The 18,480-nt window shown below is 39.0% G+C and overlaps 2 protein-coding genes across 3 annotated transcripts; one reads left to right on the forward strand and one right to left on the reverse strand.

Moving 5' to 3' along the window:
• Positions 1-909: 909 nt before the first annotated feature.
• alg1 (ALG1 chitobiosyldiphosphodolichol beta-mannosyltransferase) lies at positions 910-12,547 on the forward strand. The gene is made up of 13 exons (XM_022675778.2): positions 910-1,233; positions 2,837-2,914; positions 3,008-3,111; positions 4,783-4,931; positions 5,124-5,213; positions 5,567-5,677; positions 6,300-6,421; positions 7,841-7,879; positions 7,987-8,046; positions 8,664-8,774; positions 9,526-9,640; positions 9,751-9,826; positions 11,923-12,547. The coding sequence occupies exons 1-13, from the start codon at positions 960-962 to the stop codon at positions 12,058-12,060; spliced, it is 1,467 nt and encodes a 488-aa protein (XP_022531499.2). The 5' UTR covers positions 910-959; the 3' UTR covers positions 12,061-12,547.
• eef2kmt (eukaryotic elongation factor 2 lysine methyltransferase) lies at positions 12,251-16,747 on the reverse strand. Of its 2 annotated transcripts, XM_007260749.4 has the most exons (8): positions 16,505-16,746; positions 16,097-16,162; positions 15,531-15,611; positions 15,325-15,426; positions 15,065-15,198; positions 13,741-13,994; positions 12,540-12,689; positions 12,251-12,404 (listed from the first exon to the last, which is right to left on the reverse strand). In XM_007260749.4, exons 1-8 carry the CDS (start codon positions 16,589-16,591, stop codon positions 12,304-12,306), a joined length of 975 nt encoding a protein of 324 aa, XP_007260811.1. In that variant the 5' UTR covers positions 16,592-16,746; the 3' UTR covers positions 12,251-12,303. The 2 variants fall into 2 exon arrangements, with proteins under 2 accessions (XP_007260811.1, XP_007260812.1); XM_007260750.4 differs by lacking the exon at positions 16,097-16,162 and having other exon boundaries at positions 16,505-16,747.
• Positions 16,748-18,480: the final 1,733 nt, after the last annotated feature.

An 18,480-nucleotide genomic window follows, 5' to 3' on the forward strand; every position in this document is an offset into this window, starting at 1 on the left:
TTGTGGATCATACTGTCACAAATCTGACAAAATTCCTTATAGATATTGGATATGTGCCGTATCATTATCGCAAAAATAACTTGATATTGAAATGAAATATCTTGATATTATTTTAGGGCCATATATCCCCCACCCCTACTGTAGAAAAAAAAATGATATAAGTTGATAAGTTATATTAAATAAAAATAACAGTGTTAAACAAATGTCTCCACTGCAATAAAATACAAAAAACATATATTATGTTTTGTTTGTGTTTATTAATTTATTAATTGATGTATTATTTTGTTTTATTGAATTCTGTTTTAGGTGCATCACAGGCAGAAAATTGCATTCTTATATTTTTTTCATCACTAGAACATACAGCTCTGAAAAAAAATAAGAGACCACTTAAAAAAGTATGAGTTTCTTTGATTTTACCACATTGAAAAACATAATCAAGGGGAAGATGGATGATAAGCCATCAAACCAAACTGAACTGCTTACATTTCTGCACCAGGAGTAAAGCAGCATAAAGTTATCCAAAAGCAGTGTGTAAGACTGGTGGAGGAGAACATGCGAAAATGCATTTAAAAATGTGATTAAAAACTAGGGTTATTCCACCAAATATTGATTTCTGAACTTTTAAAACTTTATAAATATGAACTTGTTTTCTTGCATTATTTGAGGTCTGAAAGCTCTGCATCTTTTTTTTTTGTTATCTCAGCCATTTCTCATTTTCTGCAAATAAATGCTCTAAATGACAATATATATTTTTTGGAACTTGGGAGAAATGTTGTCTGTAGTTTATATAATAAAAAAATGGTAATTTTACTCAAACATAAACCTATAAATAGAAAAATCAGAGAAACTGATTCAAAACTGTTTTTAGTTTTAGTTTAGATTTCTTGAATATCGCAGCAGCGGCTCCTTTAAATCCCTCCCCCCGCCTCAGCGCGTCAGAGGCGGGCTAACCAGCCACGATGGCGGACGCCAATGCGGCAGTGCTGCTGGTGACGGTGTCGCTGGTTCTGCTGGGGCTGCTGGCCGGGCTCAGCCTGTCCTGGGCGCTGCTGCCGGTGGCCGTGGTCGCCTTCATCTTCGTGCTGGCGCGGAGCCTGAAGGCGCGCGACGAGTCGGCGCTGCTGAACGCGTGCGTGCTCGTGCTGGGAGACCTGGGGCGCAGTCCGCGCATGCAGTACCACGCGCTGTCCCTCAGCAGGCACGGATACAACGTCACGCTGGTCGGGTTCCTCGGTAAGCAGCCGCAGTGACGCTCTGACTCACTGCAGTCACCGTAAAGCTGGCGCGAGACATTCGGGATTCGTTTTGTTTTGTGTAGCATATGAGCAGAGCATGCACGAGCACGAGACTACAGTAGTGCATGCATATGCATCAGGACTGCAGCGTGGCGAATCAGATCAGTGCAGCTGCAGTTCTGCTTCACATCAATGGGATTCAATGGGACACCTGCATGACTTTTCTGAATGACAGTCAGTAATGAAAGCATGCACACTATTGCCTTGTTTACAGTCCATACATATTAGTCCATATACAGCTCTGGAAAAAATAAGAGACCACTTCGTTTTCTGAATCAGTTTATCTGATTTAGCTATTTATAGGTTTATGTTTGAGTAAAATAAACATTGTTGTTTTATTCTATAAACTATGGACAACATTTCTATCAAATTCCAAATAAAAATATTGTCATTTAGAGCATTTATTTGCAGAAAATGGGAAATGGCAAAAAATGATTTGGTGGAATAACCCTGTTTTTTTTTTTATCACAGTTTTCATGCATCTTGGCTTTCATGTTTTTCTCCACTAGTCTTACACACTGCTTTTGGATAACTTTATGCTGCTTTACTCCTGGTGCAAAAATTCAAGCAGTTCAGTTTGGTGGTTTGATGGCTTGTGATCATCCATCTTCCTCTTGATTATATTCCAGAGGTTTTCAATTTGGTAAAATTAAAGAAACTCATCATTTTTAAGTGGTCTCTCTTTTTTTTTTTAGAGTTGTGTATATATAGTACCAGTCAAAAGTTTGGACACACCTCTTCTCATTTTCTCAATGTGTTTTTCCTTATTTTTATGTTTTTTGAATATTGAAGACTATGTTAATGCTATAAAGGAACACATGCAGGAACTTTGTGTAAACAAAAAAAAAACATAGTATGTTTTCTAGTTTAGATTCTTCTAAGTACCACATTTAGCTTTGAGGACAGATCTGCACACTCTTGGTGTTTTATGGTCAGTGTCTTTATGAGTGTTCTATGTCTTTAATATTACTCTACAATTTAGAAAATCAATTAAATAAAGACTGAATGAGAAGGTGTGTCCAAACCTTTGATGGGTACTGTATAATTGACAGTGTTAATTGTAATTATGTTTGTCGAATCCAACCTTTTTTTTTAACAGCAATACTGGGCGACAGAAACCAAATAAGAGAGGAGTAATGTGCTGATTTACACAGTTCACACTCAGCTTGCTCTGTTTCCTAAAGTGCCCAAATACAACAGATTACATATTTACTTATATTTACTTACTTAAAATATCCCAACATTTCTCACTTAAACATCTGGGCATTTAAATCCACATTCAATTGTTTCTATCATTTTGAATTAGTTAGTATTAAGACAACAGTTATTAATGTTTTATAACTAATTATCATCATTCAGTATTTCCAAATCCGCACTGTCCTTATTTACTTTCTGCAGAGAAATTGCATGCACATCACTGCTTTATTAATCTGTATACTTTATAGATAAATATTTATGCAAGATTTTTATGCAAGGTTTCTACCCTTGTAAAGCTGGTGTATCATCAGATTATTAACTGACGGGTGTTTTTCCCCTTGTAGGTACCAAACCTCATCAAGATGTTCTTGAAGACGACCGAATAGACATCATTCCTATTTCAGAACTTAAGGGCATTCAAGGTAACGCAGTAATGCAGGCTCAGGTTTATTTTTATGTTGCACAAACATCTTTCTGATGTTTCTCTGTTCTATCATCTGCTTTTTATCTTTTAGTGGGACCGAAAATCTTTCGCTATGCCTCCAAGGTGGTCTTCCAGTCTATCCAGCTTCTTTACGTCTTACTGAAGCTGGAGGACCAGGCTTATATTTTCCTGCAGGTATGCGGTTTATATACACTGCTCAAAAAAATAAAGGGAACACTCAAATAACATAATATAACTCCAAGTAAATCAAACTTCTGTGAAATTAAACTGTCCACTTCGGAAGCAACACTGATTGACAATCAATTTCACCTGCTGTTGTGCAAATGGAATAGACAACAGGTGGAAATTATTGGCAATTAGCAAGACACACTCAATAAAGGAGTGGTTCTGCAGGTGGGGACCACAGACCACGTCTCAGAACCTATGCTGTCTGGCTGATGTTTTGGTCAGTTTTGAATGTTGGTGGTTCCTTCACACTCGTGGTAGCATGAGACGGACTCTACAACCCACACAAGTGGCTCAGGTAGTGCAGCTCATCCAGGATGGCACATCAATGCGAGCTGTGGCAAGAAGGTTTGCTGTGTCTGTCAGCGTAGTGTCTAGAGGCTGGAGGCGCTACCAGGAGACAGGCCAGTACACCAAGAGACGTGGAGGAGGCCGTAGGAGGGCAACAACCCAGCAGCAGGACCGCTACCTCCGCCTTTGTGCAAGAAGGAACAGGAGGAGCACTGCCAGAGCCCTGCAAAATGACCTCCAGCAGGCCACAAATGTGCATGTGTCTGCACAAACGGTTAGAAACCGACTCCATGAGGATGGTATGAGGGCCCGACGTCCACAGATGGGGGTTGTGCTCACAGCCCAACACCGTGCAGGACGCTTGGCATTTGCCAGAGAACACCAGGATTGGCAAATTCGCCACTGGCGCCTTGTGCTCTTCACAGATGAAAGCAGGTTCATACTGAGCACATGACAGACGTGACAGAGTCTGGAGACGCCGTGGAGAGCGGTCTGCTGCCTGCAACATCCTTCAGCATGACCGGTTTGGCAGTGGGTCAGTAATGGTGTGGGGTGGCATTTCTTTGGAGGGCCGCACAGCCCTCCATGTGCTCACCAGAGGTAGCCTGACTGCCATTAGGTACCGAGATGAGATCCTCAGACCCCTTGTGAGACCATATGCTGGTGCGGTTGGCCCTGGGTTCCTCCTAATGCAGGACAATGCTAGACCTCATGTGGCTGGAGTGTGTCAGCAGTTCCTGCAAGATGAAGGCATTGAAGCTATGGACTGGCCCGCCCGTTCCCCAGACCTGAATCCGATTGAGCACATCTGGGACATCATGTCTCGCTCCATCCACCAACGTCACGTTGCACCACAGACTGTCCAGAAGTTGGCGGATGCTTTAGTCCAGGTCTGGGAGGAGATCCCTCAGGAGACCATCCGCCACCTCATCAGGAGCATGCCCAGGCGTTGTAGGGAGGTCATACAGGCACGTGTAGGCCACACACAATACTGAGCCTCATTTTGACTTGTTTTAAGGACATTACATTAAAGTTGGATCAGCCTGTAGTGTGTTTTTTCACTTTAATTTTGTGTGTGGCTCCAAATCCAGGCCTCCATTGGTTAATAAATTTTATTTCCATTGATGATTTTTGTGTGATTTTGTTGTCAGCACATTCAACTTTGTACAGAACAAAGTATTCAATGAGAATATTTCATTCATTCAGATCTAGGATGTGTTATTTGAGTGTTCCCTTTATTTTTTTGAGCAGTGTAGTTAAAACCTATAGTTACTATAGTCTGCAGGGATGAGCATTAATGAATTATTTATTTCTATATTTTTCACCTAGAATCCCCCTGGGTTGCCGAGTATTGCAGTAACGTGGCTGGCCAGTCGATTCTGCGGTGCTCAGTTTGTGATAGACTGGCACAATTATGGTTACTCCATCATGGCGCTCTCTCTGGGGGAGAAGCATCCCATCGTTAAAGTGGCAAAATGGTAAGTGAATAAAGGTTCCTGTTTACACCTGGTCACTTATATTAGTAGGATTATAGTAGTGCATCTAAAAAAAAATTATATAATTAAAAAGTTGCTTTATTTCAGTGATATAGTTCAAAATGTAAAACTGTATAGATGTATTACACACAGTGATCTATTTTAAGCCAATCATTATGTTTATTCATTTCTCAGGTACGAGAAGTTTTTTGGCCGTTTCTCAGATCATAACCTGTGCGTCACCAATGCTATGAGACATGACCTTCAAAAGAATTGGAATATCAGGTAAGTGCTGCTCTCACATAGGACTAGAAATACAGCTCTGGAAAAAAATAAGAGACTATTTAAAATTTGAGTTTCTTTAATTTTACCAAATTGAAAACCTCTGGAATATAATCAAGAGGAAGATGGATGATCACAAGCCATCAAACCAAACTGAACTGCTTGAATTTTTGCATCAGGAGTAAAGGCATAAAGTTATCCAAAAGCAGTGTGTAAGACTGGTGGAGGAGAACATGCCACGATGCTGTGAAATGAAAACTGTGATTAAAACCAGGGTTATTCCACCAAAGCACAGTTTTAAATCGGTGGCTGCAGTGGCTAATGCTCTAATTTCTATGATGCTGATATTCTTACAGGGCAACGACTTTATATGACAAGCCACCTTCAATATTTAGAGAAACACCTCTGCATATTCAGCATGAGCTCTTCTTCAGACTGGCCAGTGCTTACCCTCCATTCAGGGCAAGGTATGTTTTATTTATTTAAGGTACTTCCTCTAATACTGTTTCTTAACCCTTGTGTGGTGTTCGGGTCTGTGGGACTCGTTTTCATTTTTCATCAAATGATACTAAAACAATATTTTTTCTAACTCAAACTCATTGGCATTGGCTCATTTTTTGTGAAAAACATATATCAAAACACATTTTCCATAAACACACACTGTACACCCCCCCCCCCCCCCCCCCTACACATTTATATCACATACAGTATGTTTGGCCAAGGGCTAATAAACATTGCTTCATTTGTAAATTTGAAACTGAACAAATTTTCTACTCATATCTTGAGTTAAATTCATTTTCTTTTACATTTTATTAAGAAATTAATAAAAAAAAGAGTAGCACTTTTTGAAAGAAATGTAACATAAGAAAGGTAAAGGGCAAATATTAACCATGTAAGCTGTTTATATTGCTTGCAATTTAGGTGAAGCAAGCATGTGTAAAGCATTTTAATGTAGAATTGCTTAATTTTGCTGAATTAAATACAAGTAACAAAGTAAACCAGTAACAAAAATATGAACACCACACAAGGGTTAAGTAATAATTGTGACAGAGCAGCTTATCCTGATGATATTTTGTTTGATTTCTGCAGTGATGAGAACAGCAGGCAGAATGAAGAACAGACTGCCTTAACGGTGCTCAACACTAAAACAGGAGAGGTGACTTCGGTTGCTGGACGACCTGCACTGCTCATCAGCAGCACCAGCTGGACTGGTCAGTATTGCCCTGTCTGGGCCATTGAATTTACCCCTACTATATTTCTAAGAATTTAAATATCATGTCAAAATTGAATAATCTAAATCAGGGGTTTTCAAGCTTTTTAAATGTGGACCCCCTTGTAGGCTCCAGAAAAATTTGGAGCCCCCCCATCATTGGCAGCACAAATAAAACAATTCTAAGTTTGATTACTTAATGTGATGGTTGAGCCTGCTTTAAATCACAAAGATGATCCATGCTTATGGCATGGCTTAGTAGGGTTCAGAAACAGTCAGAAATCAACTTCCACGTTCAGACGGGCTCTGTATTTGTTTTTTAGACATGCAGAAAATTGTGCAGTGCAGAAAATCCAGATTCACAAATGTTGATCCAAAGGGGAGGCGTTTTTTCAACAACATTGAATTCATTTTCCAAGTACTTTTGTACATGTTTTCTGCATCTCCGCTTCCAATTCTTCCTTCTAAAAAAACGCTCTATTTTGAACTTGCAGAACCTGAACCGAAAAGTCAAGCAGAACTGAGAATTAGGGGCGCTGAGTGGTCCAGCGGTCTAAAGCGCTGCCACTATGAGTGGGAGGTCGCAGGTTCGAACCCCAGCTCATGCAGCTTTGCCATCAGCTGCCGGTGCTTAGAGGGAGCAAAATTGGCCCTGCTCCCTCTGGGGTGGGTAGATGGCGCTCTCTCCCCATCACACTTCAGGTGGCGCTGGGCGGCACGAGGCGTCTGTGGACGCTGTGCTTTCCTCCGAGCGTGCTAGCTGCTCAGATAATAATTCAGCAGCAGCAGCTTGAAAAAAGAGGTGACTGACTTCACACGTGTCAGAGGAGGCGTGTGCTCGTCCACATCCTTCACGGGCGTCACCGGTGATGGGGACGCACAAAGGGGTGGGACAATTCGATATCCAAAAAACTGGGAGAAAATGGGGAAAAATCTGAAAAAAAAAAGAACGGAGAATGAGTCGTTTAAATAAGTAAAAAGAAAACTTTATTAAAAAAGGGACTCTTATGAGTCGTTTGATTCAGTAAAGAGAAAAAAAAAAAAGTTTAGCACCCAAATCTAATTTGTCGTAAATTTACCTGAGAAAACTTGACCCCCCCCCCCGAAAGTACGTAACCCCCAGTGACCTCCAGAACCCCTGCTCTAATTTGTCCTGGTGCGTGTGGGGGTTTTAATTTGTGTATGACCGTATGCTTAGATATGGTTTAGCATTGGTCCTCAGTACTCAATGCATTCCACCAGATGGATGTCTGTTTCCGGTTGAGAGTAGGCTGTACGCTATTGGCTGCTTCTTCTCACCTGTGTGTGTGTTGATGAGTGCTGAGTGTAAATGGTTGCATGCAAAACGTGATTCTAAAGAAATTGTCTAGAATGATGCTATTTATGTATTTGTGTAAATTCATTCACTTTTATTTCTCAGAGGACGAGGACTTCTCAGTTCTACTAAAGGCCCTTGAAGGTGATTTTTGTTCGTTTTTTTTTATTATTATTATTAGCACCAATTATTTTAGTGTACTTAATTTACTAATATGCCTACTAACCTCAGTTTTTGTCCTCCTCCAACAGATTATGAACGCTTCATAGAAGCAAAAGAAAGTCTTCCATCAATATTGTGCGTTATCACAGGTATGAGTACCAGTACGATCTCTATATACTAATACTAGATGTTTTTTCACAAAATGTGCAGATAATCTGATCTGATCATTATCCATAGCTTTTATTACAGACATCAGACAGACATACAGTACCAGTGAAAAGTTTGATCACACCTTTTCATTTAATTTCCTTTTTTAATATATGTATTTTCTTTATTGTCTACATTGCAGATTAATACTGAAGGCATAAACAATTAAATAGCACAAAAAAGGCCTCCACAATCCCCTGACTTAAACCCTATCAACTGAGATGTGTGATTTGGGATGAGCTTCTATCCCATCCCTCCTCAATAGGTCTCAGCCGTACAAAAATGTGGTTATTTTTGCCCATTTTGCATTGTAAATATTTCTGAGTTCTGACACTTTACGTAATTCCCTTGCAAAAAATATATATATATATTTAGTTCAAGCTCATTGATTCGACAGCCAGTCACATTAAAAAGGCTGTGGCATTCTGTTAATAACTGTTTGGTACAAATGTGCCCAGATTGGTACAACTTTATTCCTAGAAAGTGCTCACAAGTGAAATTTGATGCATGTTGGGGCCTAATTTTACTTTACTTTATCTTCCATCTTTCTTATCTGTAGGTAAAGGCCCTCTTAAGGATCATTATAAGAAGATAATCGACTCTAAGAATTTTAAACATGTTAAAATCTGCACTCCGTGGCTGGAAGCAGAGGATTATCCTCTTCTCCTGGGTAAGAGCAGTACCACACATACAATAGTATGTAAAAGTAGTTTCAGTTGTATTATTAAAATCATATAAAAATAAAGTGATGCCAAACTTTAAAACAGTTGTTTATCTACAGGGGTTGGACAATAAAACAAAAACAAAAAACACCGGTCATTTTAGTGTGGGAGGTTTCATGGCTAAATTGGAGCAGCCTGGTGGCCAATCTTCATTAATTGCACATTATTGCACCAGTAAGAGCAGAGTGTGAAGGTTCAATTAGCAGGGTAAGAGCACAGTTCTGTTCAAAATATTGCAATACACACAACATTATGTGTGACATACCAGAGTTCAAAAGAGGACAAATTGTTGGTGCACGTCTTGCTGGCGCATCTGTGACCAAGACAGCAAGTCTTTGTGATGCATCAAGAGCCACGGTATCCACCAAGAAGGACCAACCACATCCAACAGGATTAACTGTGGACGCTGTAAGAGGAAGCTGTCTGAAAGGGATGTTCGGGTGCTAACCCGGATTGTATCCAAAAAAACCACGGCTGATCAAATCACGGCAGAATTCAATGTGCACCTCAACTCTCCTGTTTCCACCAGAACTGTCTGTCGGGACAATAAATTATTGTGGTCTAAAACCAGGTGTTTCAGTTTCATTGTCCAACCCCTGTAGTTTGTTGTTTTGCTTATTCAATAATCTAGAGCTTCGGACTTTTGGTCTACTGTCCGTCATAACAGCACTTTTTCTTTTTTTTTTTTTTTTTAACCAGGTTCTGCTGATCTAGGAGTCTGTTTGCACACATCCTCGAGTGGTCTTGACCTGCCAATGAAGGTGGTCGACATGTTTGGTTGTTGTCTGCCTGTTTGTGCCATAGACTTCCAGTGGTGAGTTAGAAATGCTTTTGTCTTTTTTTTTTTTTCACTTTTACTAATATTAAAAACTGAGTAGTGAAACGATTTGGCTTATTTTTTGTTTTGTTTTCTTTTACAAAAAGCTTGGATGAGCTGGTGAAACATGAGGAAAATGGCCTGATCTTCAAGGACTCATCAGAACTATCTCAGCAGCTAAAGGTGAGGAACTTTAAGGCCTGTCTCAGGTCTGAATGTCTCTTGTCATGTCTGAGTTGAGTCGCTGGGAGTCTCTGGAGTCAAAGTTTAGTACTAAGTATCTGGACTATGATTCCAAGTAGGGTTCAGAGTACAGTCTCAATCTTTGGGGTGCAAGTCTGAGTTAAGCTAAACATTTCTAGGCTGCTTGTCCAAATTGAGTTTTAAATCAATTTTAAGTCTTTGGGCCGAATCTGGGTTGGATTTTAAGTATCGTGGCTTGAATTCAAATTACATTCAAGTCTTTGCGTTAATTTTTTTGATAAGACACAATACTGAAAACCCTAATTGTAATAGAAAATATATAAAAAAATGTTGAAGTAAATCTGCAACTGTGATATAATGAATAAACACTAAATTGGTGCTTTCCTAAATTCCTACTATTTTAATATCAATATTTTAGTGAATACAAATCAAACCTTTCATGTTCTCCAAAGCTTTTGTTTATCTAGTTTCAAACATGCAGAATTTAGATTAATTCCTCTTACTGATATAAAGATTATTAAGTAGAGTAGAGAGTGGAAAGACAACTTCTCCAAATGTCCTGTAGGAGTCTCCAAAACCCTCAATGTTTTCAGAATGTAAATAACTTATTTTACTGCAGGAAAAATGTTTTGTGTATATACACACTAGTAGTAAGTCCAACATGAATTGATTCATATGAAGCAACTGATGCAAAATCAGAATTTAGAAATGTCTGATCAGTTTTATACTAAAATATGTACCTATGTCCTCAACACACATCTATATCAAATTTCAGTACCGCAGACATATTTTTTTTTTTTTTTTTAAACTCCAGTTTTAAACCTTTTAAACAGGCTCTACCTGTATCTTCAGGATCAGCTTGCCAACCAATCAGCTTACAGTGGCAGTAATTCTAGTGTTTACAGTGTAAAACCTGCTTTCTTTAGATTCTTTAGACTGAAATGTAATAGAGAATAGACTGATAATAGAGATCTAATAGGAGGAACAGAAAGTGGTCAGACTCTCCATAAACGGCTTTGGGAATGCAGGGGATGCAATTTGCAATTTTACTGCAGTTCCACTGGAAGTATGTAGCTGCTCCTGACTCCCAGTCGCCAACTGTGTCAGATATCTAGCATGGCAAATATTTGCCAGGCGTCTGTGACTGGTTGGCGACAGCTCAGCGAGCGCCTTTCAGTAGTTCACACTACACGACTGAGCGAGCGCCGAGAGATCCCCAATTTTGGCGGCGATCAACAAAAAACTGGGCTAAAATCGTGTAGCGTGAACCTGGCAATAACTGATCTAAAATCAGGCCGCTTCTCTAATGCCAAGCTCAGACTACAAAACATTTTTGTCCCTCACAATGTTCACTATGTCAGATTAAGCAGTTACCTTCGTTTTGTGTTGTTCTCGGAGGACTGTCAACACTACACGTTAGTCACCGACCAATCATCGTCCGCATTCTAACAATCTAACAATCACAGCTACAGAAGCCCTTTTTGCGTGATGGAAGCACTTTTTTGCTCAAGAAACTAAAAAAAGGGGGGAAAAGCTACTGTGGGCAGGCTCATTCCTGGGTGACCCAAATGGACATTACATGTTTTTTGTACTCCAGAGAGAACTTGAGGTATGGTAAAGATGTAGCTACTTAGGTTTCAGTGTCTGTAAACAGAATATCTCATGGATGAAGTAGATTATTAGATGATTATTAGATTATTCTTCTGTTTCTCTGGTCCAGTGAACTGCAGCAGCACTGTGCTGCTTTCTTTTCCCGTGTTTACATCTGTGCACCACAGAACGCTCTTTCTTCCTCTTGGTCAGAGTCAGGGAGCAGGTCGTGGAGCAGCAACGTCAAACTAGGCGATAAAATACAAAAAATTCGAACATGCTAGTCTTTCGGCGACGACAAAATCGGGTCAAATTCGTGTAGTCTGATCTGGGCATAAGTGCCTCCAGAGCCAAAGTTTTATAATGTAAATAAACTTATTTTACAGCAGAGAAAAAGTTTTTTTTTTTTGTATCATCTACACTTGTAGCCTGTATGCACACATCTTTAATATGTCTACTCACCGATTTGTGTTTCATTTCCACAGATGCTGTTTTCAGACTTCCCTAACGAACAGGGTAAACTGAACCTCTTCAGAAACAACCTCAGAGAGAGCGGACAGCAGCGTTGGGACGAAAACTGGGACCACAACGTCCTGCCGCTATTCAAGGAACACTGTGACTGACCAGCAGCAGAGCAGCTGCAGTACGGTCTTTGCACTCGCCACAAGCGGCAGTTTCGGTCAGGGATTTGTACAGGGTATACCATTACTATTACAATGTCAATGTACCTCTTTTGGGTCATGAGCATTCCAGCAATTTAATGGGATAAGACTTGAATATAAGAGCAAAAAGCACATTTTTTTTCCTTGTAAATAAGATGTAAATAAGCACTTTAATAACAAAAAAAGAGATTTTGACAGATCAGGTCAACTGAGTATCTTGAGCATTTCTATGGTGGAGACTCGGGTGTATGGGAAGACGTGTGTGACGGGATGGGTAACGACGAGGTGTTTCAATCCAGCCTTTTCTGTACAAGAAGAAACAAGATTTTAAGTTTTATTCATGAACTATTTTGATGAATGCCTGTTACTACTGCAATATTATTAGAGCATTATTAGTGTTGAAATGAATAGAGACATATAATGACAATAAATAAACTCACCTAGTTCATCCCTGAAGCATTCGTATGTCTTTGGGTTGCGAATGGTTGAGGCTATATAAACTTCAGGAGGACTTTCCTTCATTTTGCAGTTAAGAAGTTTAGCCAGCAGCCTCACCAGACAGCCGATTATATCAGGATCATAAACCACATCTGATTTAAAAAACAAGTTAACATGGTAACGTGAATATCTGGTTACATCAATGCATGGGTCTATCTGTACTTTTTAATCCTATTAAAGCAGATTTTGTCAGTAATCCAATCAATGTGTGTACATGAAGTTGGCTTACAGCCAATAAAAACCCACAAATTAGTGTCTCAGAAAATGAGAATATTATAAAAGACCAACTGGTACTCTTGGCAGTGTGGGCAATGTGGGCAATGTGCCAAGTCCTGCTGGAAAATGAAATCAGCATCTCCATTAATGTTATCAGCAGAGGGAAGCATGAAGTGCTGTAAGATTTTGTAGAAAAACAAAACTGCACTGACTTTAGACTTGATAATAAAACACAGTGGATCAACACCAGCAGATGACAGACATGACTCTCCAAACCCCATCACTGATTGGTGGAAACTTCACACTAGACCTCAAGCAGTTTGGACTGTGTGTCTCTCCACTCTTCCTCCAGACTCTGGTCCTTTTATTTACAAATGAAATGTAAAATTTACTGATGATCAGTGATGGTTTAGAGGAGAGACATGTCATCTGCTAGGTTTGGTCCACTGTTGGCTGTAACTCAATCATCAACAATAAAAGATATAAACGCTTAAAATAGATCACTCTGTGTGTAATACATCTATATAATGAGTTCCACATTTTAAACTGAATTACTAAAAAGAAATTTAACAATATTAAATTTCTCAATATTTTTGAGATGCACTAGTATTTTCACTAACATAGCATTTTTTTTTACTTATGCACAGACTGATTGACAATCTTATTATGTATCTGCATGTCAAACGCACTCACTGTTAGTTTGGCATGGTGGGTAACAACACTACACTACACTAAGGCAAGACCAAGTTCAATTTCTATGAATGGGGAGAGACCAAAAATGCTCAAAACTTAAGGTTTTGGGAGGATTTTACTCAATAGGACTCAAACCATTTGTTTGGTTTTGGGCAAACATTTTCATTTCAGTGCACCAGTAACAAAAGTACCCATATCACAAGAACACACAGTGCAAACAGATTCTTGGGTTACCTGCAGCGATGACCACGTCAGCTCCAATCCTTTGCAGCTGTTCATCGCTCACAGTTTCCCAGTCCAGTTCCTCCACACTGACTGAGACTGAGTCTGGGTTGCCATGTTCAGTCAGGCCATTGTGGTGAACGTTGTTCCTGAGTCTCTGGAGCACGGTTTGATGGCAGTCGCTGAAGACGTATTTGGTGGGTTTGCAAGCCTGACACACTACAATCCCAGTGAGCCCCACTCCACTGCCTAACTCCAGCACAGTCCTGTTTAAAAAGTGGACAAAAAGAAGACACTGCATGGTGGCACACTGCTGCAATGCACAGCTTAAAAAACCTACCTCAAAAAGCATTTGTTTATCTGTACCAGAAATGCCAGAAATGTTTATGATAAAGTACATTTTGCGTAGAAATATGCATTTAATTAAATGTAGTACTACACACATTGACAAAAAATAATGCACTAACACGAGGTTGCCATATATGTCAAATACAGTCATGGCCGAAAGTGTTGGTGTTGGAAATTATTGCAATTGCACGTTTTGTTATACACATGTTTATTTCCTTTGTGTGTATTGGAACTACACAACAAAACAGAGAAAAAAAGGCTAATTTGACATAATTTTACACAAAACTCCAAAAATGGGCCGGACAAAATGGAAAAAAATAACTGAAATCAATCACTATAACCATCAACAAGCTTCTTACACCTCTCAACTGGAATTTTGGACCAATCTTCTTTTGCATACTGCTCCAAGTCTCTCATATTTATAGGGTGCAAATTTAAGATTTCTCCACAGGTGCTCAATGGGATTTAGATCCGGACTCATTGCTGGCCACTTTAGAACTCTCCAGCGCTTTGTTTCCATCCATTTCTGGGTGCTTTTTGAAGTATGTTTGGGGTCATTGTCCTGCTGGAAGACCCGTGACCTAGGACACAAACCCAGCTTCCTAACTTCATTTTCTGGAAAAAAAAAAATCAGGGGTGCCAACACTTTCGGCCATGACTGTATGCTGTAGGTGAAACTGCTTTTAGAGGCCTTATGCTAGAGGCTTATGCATCAGATTTTTACAGTCTGACTTTTATTGTACTGACTGAAGTTAATGAAGATATTTATATCAAAGCACTATTAATGTTCTTTCTTTATCTTTTTATCAGCATCACAACTCATATGCATGGTACTGCATAAAAATAGTCACATACTGGCACCGGTGTAGAATTATAATATCAGTGCAAGAATTGGGTTGTATTCACTTGAGCCCTGTGACATGGTTATAAATATGCTGCCTGATGCCTTAGTCATTATTTTAGTACCCCTGTCTATGTTCATCCATACCTGCCAGTAAAGATGTGTTGGTTTTCAAGTGCCCATTCTGACATGTAAAGAGCAGCTTCCCAGGTGACCAGCCCCGTGGTTCCATCCGAGATAAATGCCACATTTTCTTCTAGACTTACTGGCTCCCCTGAAGGCTGACAAGAAACCAGAATGTCATTTTTTACACCTTTTTTCTATATTAGGCTGCCAACAATCTTTAGGGTCAGCTTAATAGCTGTGGGGGGTGTTGGGATGGAATACTTGCTATGCCATTAGCTTACCAGTAAATAGGTTTTATAACAAACTGGTTCCTCTTTTGCACCCACAACCTCAGCCAGAGCATCGTACAGCTCATCCAGAGGCTCGGCAGCAGTCCGCTCATGCTGCAACACAAAAGAGAAGAAATCGATCAGTATTTTTTTTTTATTTTTTTATGACATTGGGTTGCATCTTTTTCTATTTAATGGAAAACTTAAGATATAGTCACCCTTTTTATGAGCTCTGAGAGGAAGAGTCTCCTGTACTTCACGGAGGGTGGGGTTTTGCGACAGATGGAATGTAAACATGTCTGTAAAAGAAACATTTATTATTTTCTCACACAAATAAAATTTTGTTTGAATTCAATTTTTTATATTTTATATTTATACTCTTGGTGGAAATAAAACACTACATTATAAGCTGCCACTGTTGGATTAAGTAAACCCTATAATAATCAAGGCCTTAATTTAAGGCCTTAGTGTTGTATATTATATGTCCTCCAAACAGTACAGGAAGTCACAAACCTATATTAAAGCCCATTCACACACACAACCTATAAATAATAATAAACAATATTAAATAAAAATAATAATAATAATAATAATAATAATAATAATAATAATAATAATAATAATAATAACACAGCAATTTCAGAATTTTGAAAATTGTAATAAATGTTTTTGGTCATACCGCCCAGCTCTAGGTTGAGTTAGTTTATTTATCATGTACTTGGCTACGTAAGCTAAGCTAGCAGGCTGAAGCTAAAACTTCTGAGGGAAAAACAACTTCCTTTACCTTTTTTAAAATGTCCAAAATGACTTCTGAAGGTTCTGGAGAAGATTTGAGCTCAGTCTCTAAACCCTAAAACATTTTAGAGCAGAAATGTTAACATTTTAACCGTAAAAACAGGATAACCCGACAGAGCCGGTGTTCTGTCGATTTGTGCTACCCAGTCAAATCGTGCTACCTACTTATAACTGTCCTAACAGTAAATTGAAACGCCATTCATGCTTACGATACACTGAAGCAAATAATACCAGTAAACTCAGATTATTTAATCCGCCCGAGGAAAACACAGTTAATATAAAAAAAACACGTTAACATTTCAGAACAGTGGTTCGGCGCAAGCGCACAGACGCTAAGTAGCACATATCGACGGGTAGCACATATCGACAGAACACCAAGACAGGACTATTTACTTACTCCCCACTGAAACGCGTTTAATCCGCACATAGCGAAAAACTGCGCCTGGAACCGGCCAGTCCCGCCTTCGGCCGCGGCGTCCTGCATCCTGCTTGACCCGTGAGAAGCTCCAGACTGAGATATTAAACCCCTAAACCCCTATAAACATCTACACACACTAAACCCCCATCTACAACCCTCAGCCTGCCTGCCTGCAGCTGTAAACACAGCACACGTGTGGAGCCGCCGGTCTGAACTGTGCTGCAGCGCCACTCACTGCCCTGGAGGATATTACACTATATTACAGCACAGTAACCTGAAGCCGGACAGCGAGCACCACCTGCTGCCCTTATGGTGAAAGATTTTTATGTATTTTATGAAAACTGTACAAAAATGACTAACTGTAAGGCCTTGTTAATATTATATGATATTTATCCAAAACATAAAATTAACTTAATCAGTTAATTAATCAGTAAGAAAAAGGAATGTTTTTTGGGGTTTCTGGACGCAGCCCAGGGGTTTCATACATGACATCTTTTTGTGGGTGTGGGAGGGCTTTCGTCGTTAGGGGAGGGGCATGCGCAGAGTGAGCTCAAAGGTAGCAGAAATGCTAGTCTCTTTATTTCCTATAACCTTTTGAAAAATAGTTTACTGTAGAAAAAATAGAAATGAACAGGTAGTTTTTTTTACTTTTCAACAAAACATTTCAATATACTTTCTAAAATTAGAGAATAAGAAGTTAGACAAAGTTTTATATCAATATATCTGCGTTTTAGCTGTTTAGCTCCGTTCATCCCCAATTCATCAAGCACTCACTCGCGGGCTCCCTTTAGCAGTTATCAGTCATTTTCGGATATATTGGGGAGTTAAGAAGTGGGAAAACTCTGTAAAAAACACAGTACCTCACAGTTCTTCTAGGCCAGTGTTTGTAAATTAAACCACACAAATCTTTATAAAGTTCCACCCAAACTCATCCACACCCTTCTTTCTCAAGGTCTCAAAGAGCTCTTTGGATTTGGATCTATCTAATGATAGTTAGCCAACATTATCACCAAATCGCTCACTTCAGAAAAAAAAAAAAAAGGGAACTGTGTACTAAAAGATGTTAAAAATACTCTGAAATCTATTTAAAAATAATTCAAAAAGTATTTTTTTTAATTGCACTTAAGTGCAATATATCAGTTTATTGTACATTTGATGACAATAGAAGCATGCTTCAGGATGTAAGAAAAATACATTACATATGTATACATTACATACATACAGTGGTGTAAAAATATATCAGTCTGAAAAAAGGTTACAATGTCATTTTTAAGGCTTTTTGACCACAGTGAGAGCTAGTATTCACAAATAAAGTAAGAGTAATTTATTGTACTGTAAGTTGTATTAAAGTACATATTGAAGTGCATTCCTTTACAATATACTTGTAAAATAATGGACTTTAGTTGACATGACAATTGAATATGTCATGTTCACATGTATATAAAATATAGACAGTATATATATACACTAAAACCCACTGAAGAGCAGAACGTTAACCTTTTAAAAGTTTTCTGGATATTCTAAGAACAATATTTCTGGTAAAGTCACTGCAACATCCCTTTATATCACATGTTTTCAGAATGTTATTGGAACATTTTTGTTGATGTTGATAAAAATGTTGATAAACGCTCTTATAGCGTTCTCAATTAGATGGGCTGTTGCATGTGTGACTTTTAAGACACAAAGGGGAACAGTGATACAGTAATTAGTGTTAGCCTAGAGTTCACGTTGCCTTTGCTCCCCTATAAATGTTTTATGACATGTGACATGAGTATCTCAGGCACACCCACACACTTACACACACTCACACTTACACACTTACACATTGCACAGAAGTTTCCCTTTAGTGGAATCTCGCACATCGTTATAAAAGGAAAAGCATTTCAGCTATTAGTCCTCGTCACTTCTCCACAAAATGTAACAAATTCAACCACTACATATTTTCTGACCACAGC

Source organism: Astyanax mexicanus, chromosome 19 (genome assembly GCF_023375975.1).
Source record: "Astyanax mexicanus isolate ESR-SI-001 chromosome 19, AstMex3_surface, whole genome shotgun sequence".
In the NCBI taxonomy this organism is placed as follows: Eukaryota; Metazoa; Chordata; class Actinopteri; order Characiformes; family Acestrorhamphidae; genus Astyanax; species Astyanax mexicanus.

Coding starts and splice junctions, on each gene's coding strand:
- alg1 (XM_022675778.2), top strand. CDS start 960: ATGGCGGACGCCAATGCGGCAGTGCTGCTGGTGACGGTGTCGCTGGTT. Junction 5,214..5,566: donor CAAAAGAATTGGAATATCAG/GTAAGTGCTGCT, acceptor ATATTCTTACAG/GGCAACGACTTTATATGACA. Junction 7,880..7,986: donor TCTACTAAAGGCCCTTGAAG/GTGATTTTTGTT, acceptor CTCCTCCAACAG/ATTATGAACGCTTCATAGAA.
- eef2kmt (XM_007260749.4), bottom strand. CDS start 16,591: ATGCAGGACGCCGCGGCCGAAGGCGGGACTGGCCGGTTCCAGGCGCAG. Junction 16,163..16,504: donor TAAACGCGTTTCAGTGGGGA/GTAAGTAAATAG, acceptor AAAATGTTTTAG/GGTTTAGAGACTGAGCTCAA. Junction 12,690..13,740: donor TGACGTGGTCATCGCTGCAG/GTAACCCAAGAA, acceptor TTTTTAAATCAG/ATGTGGTTTATGATCCTGAT.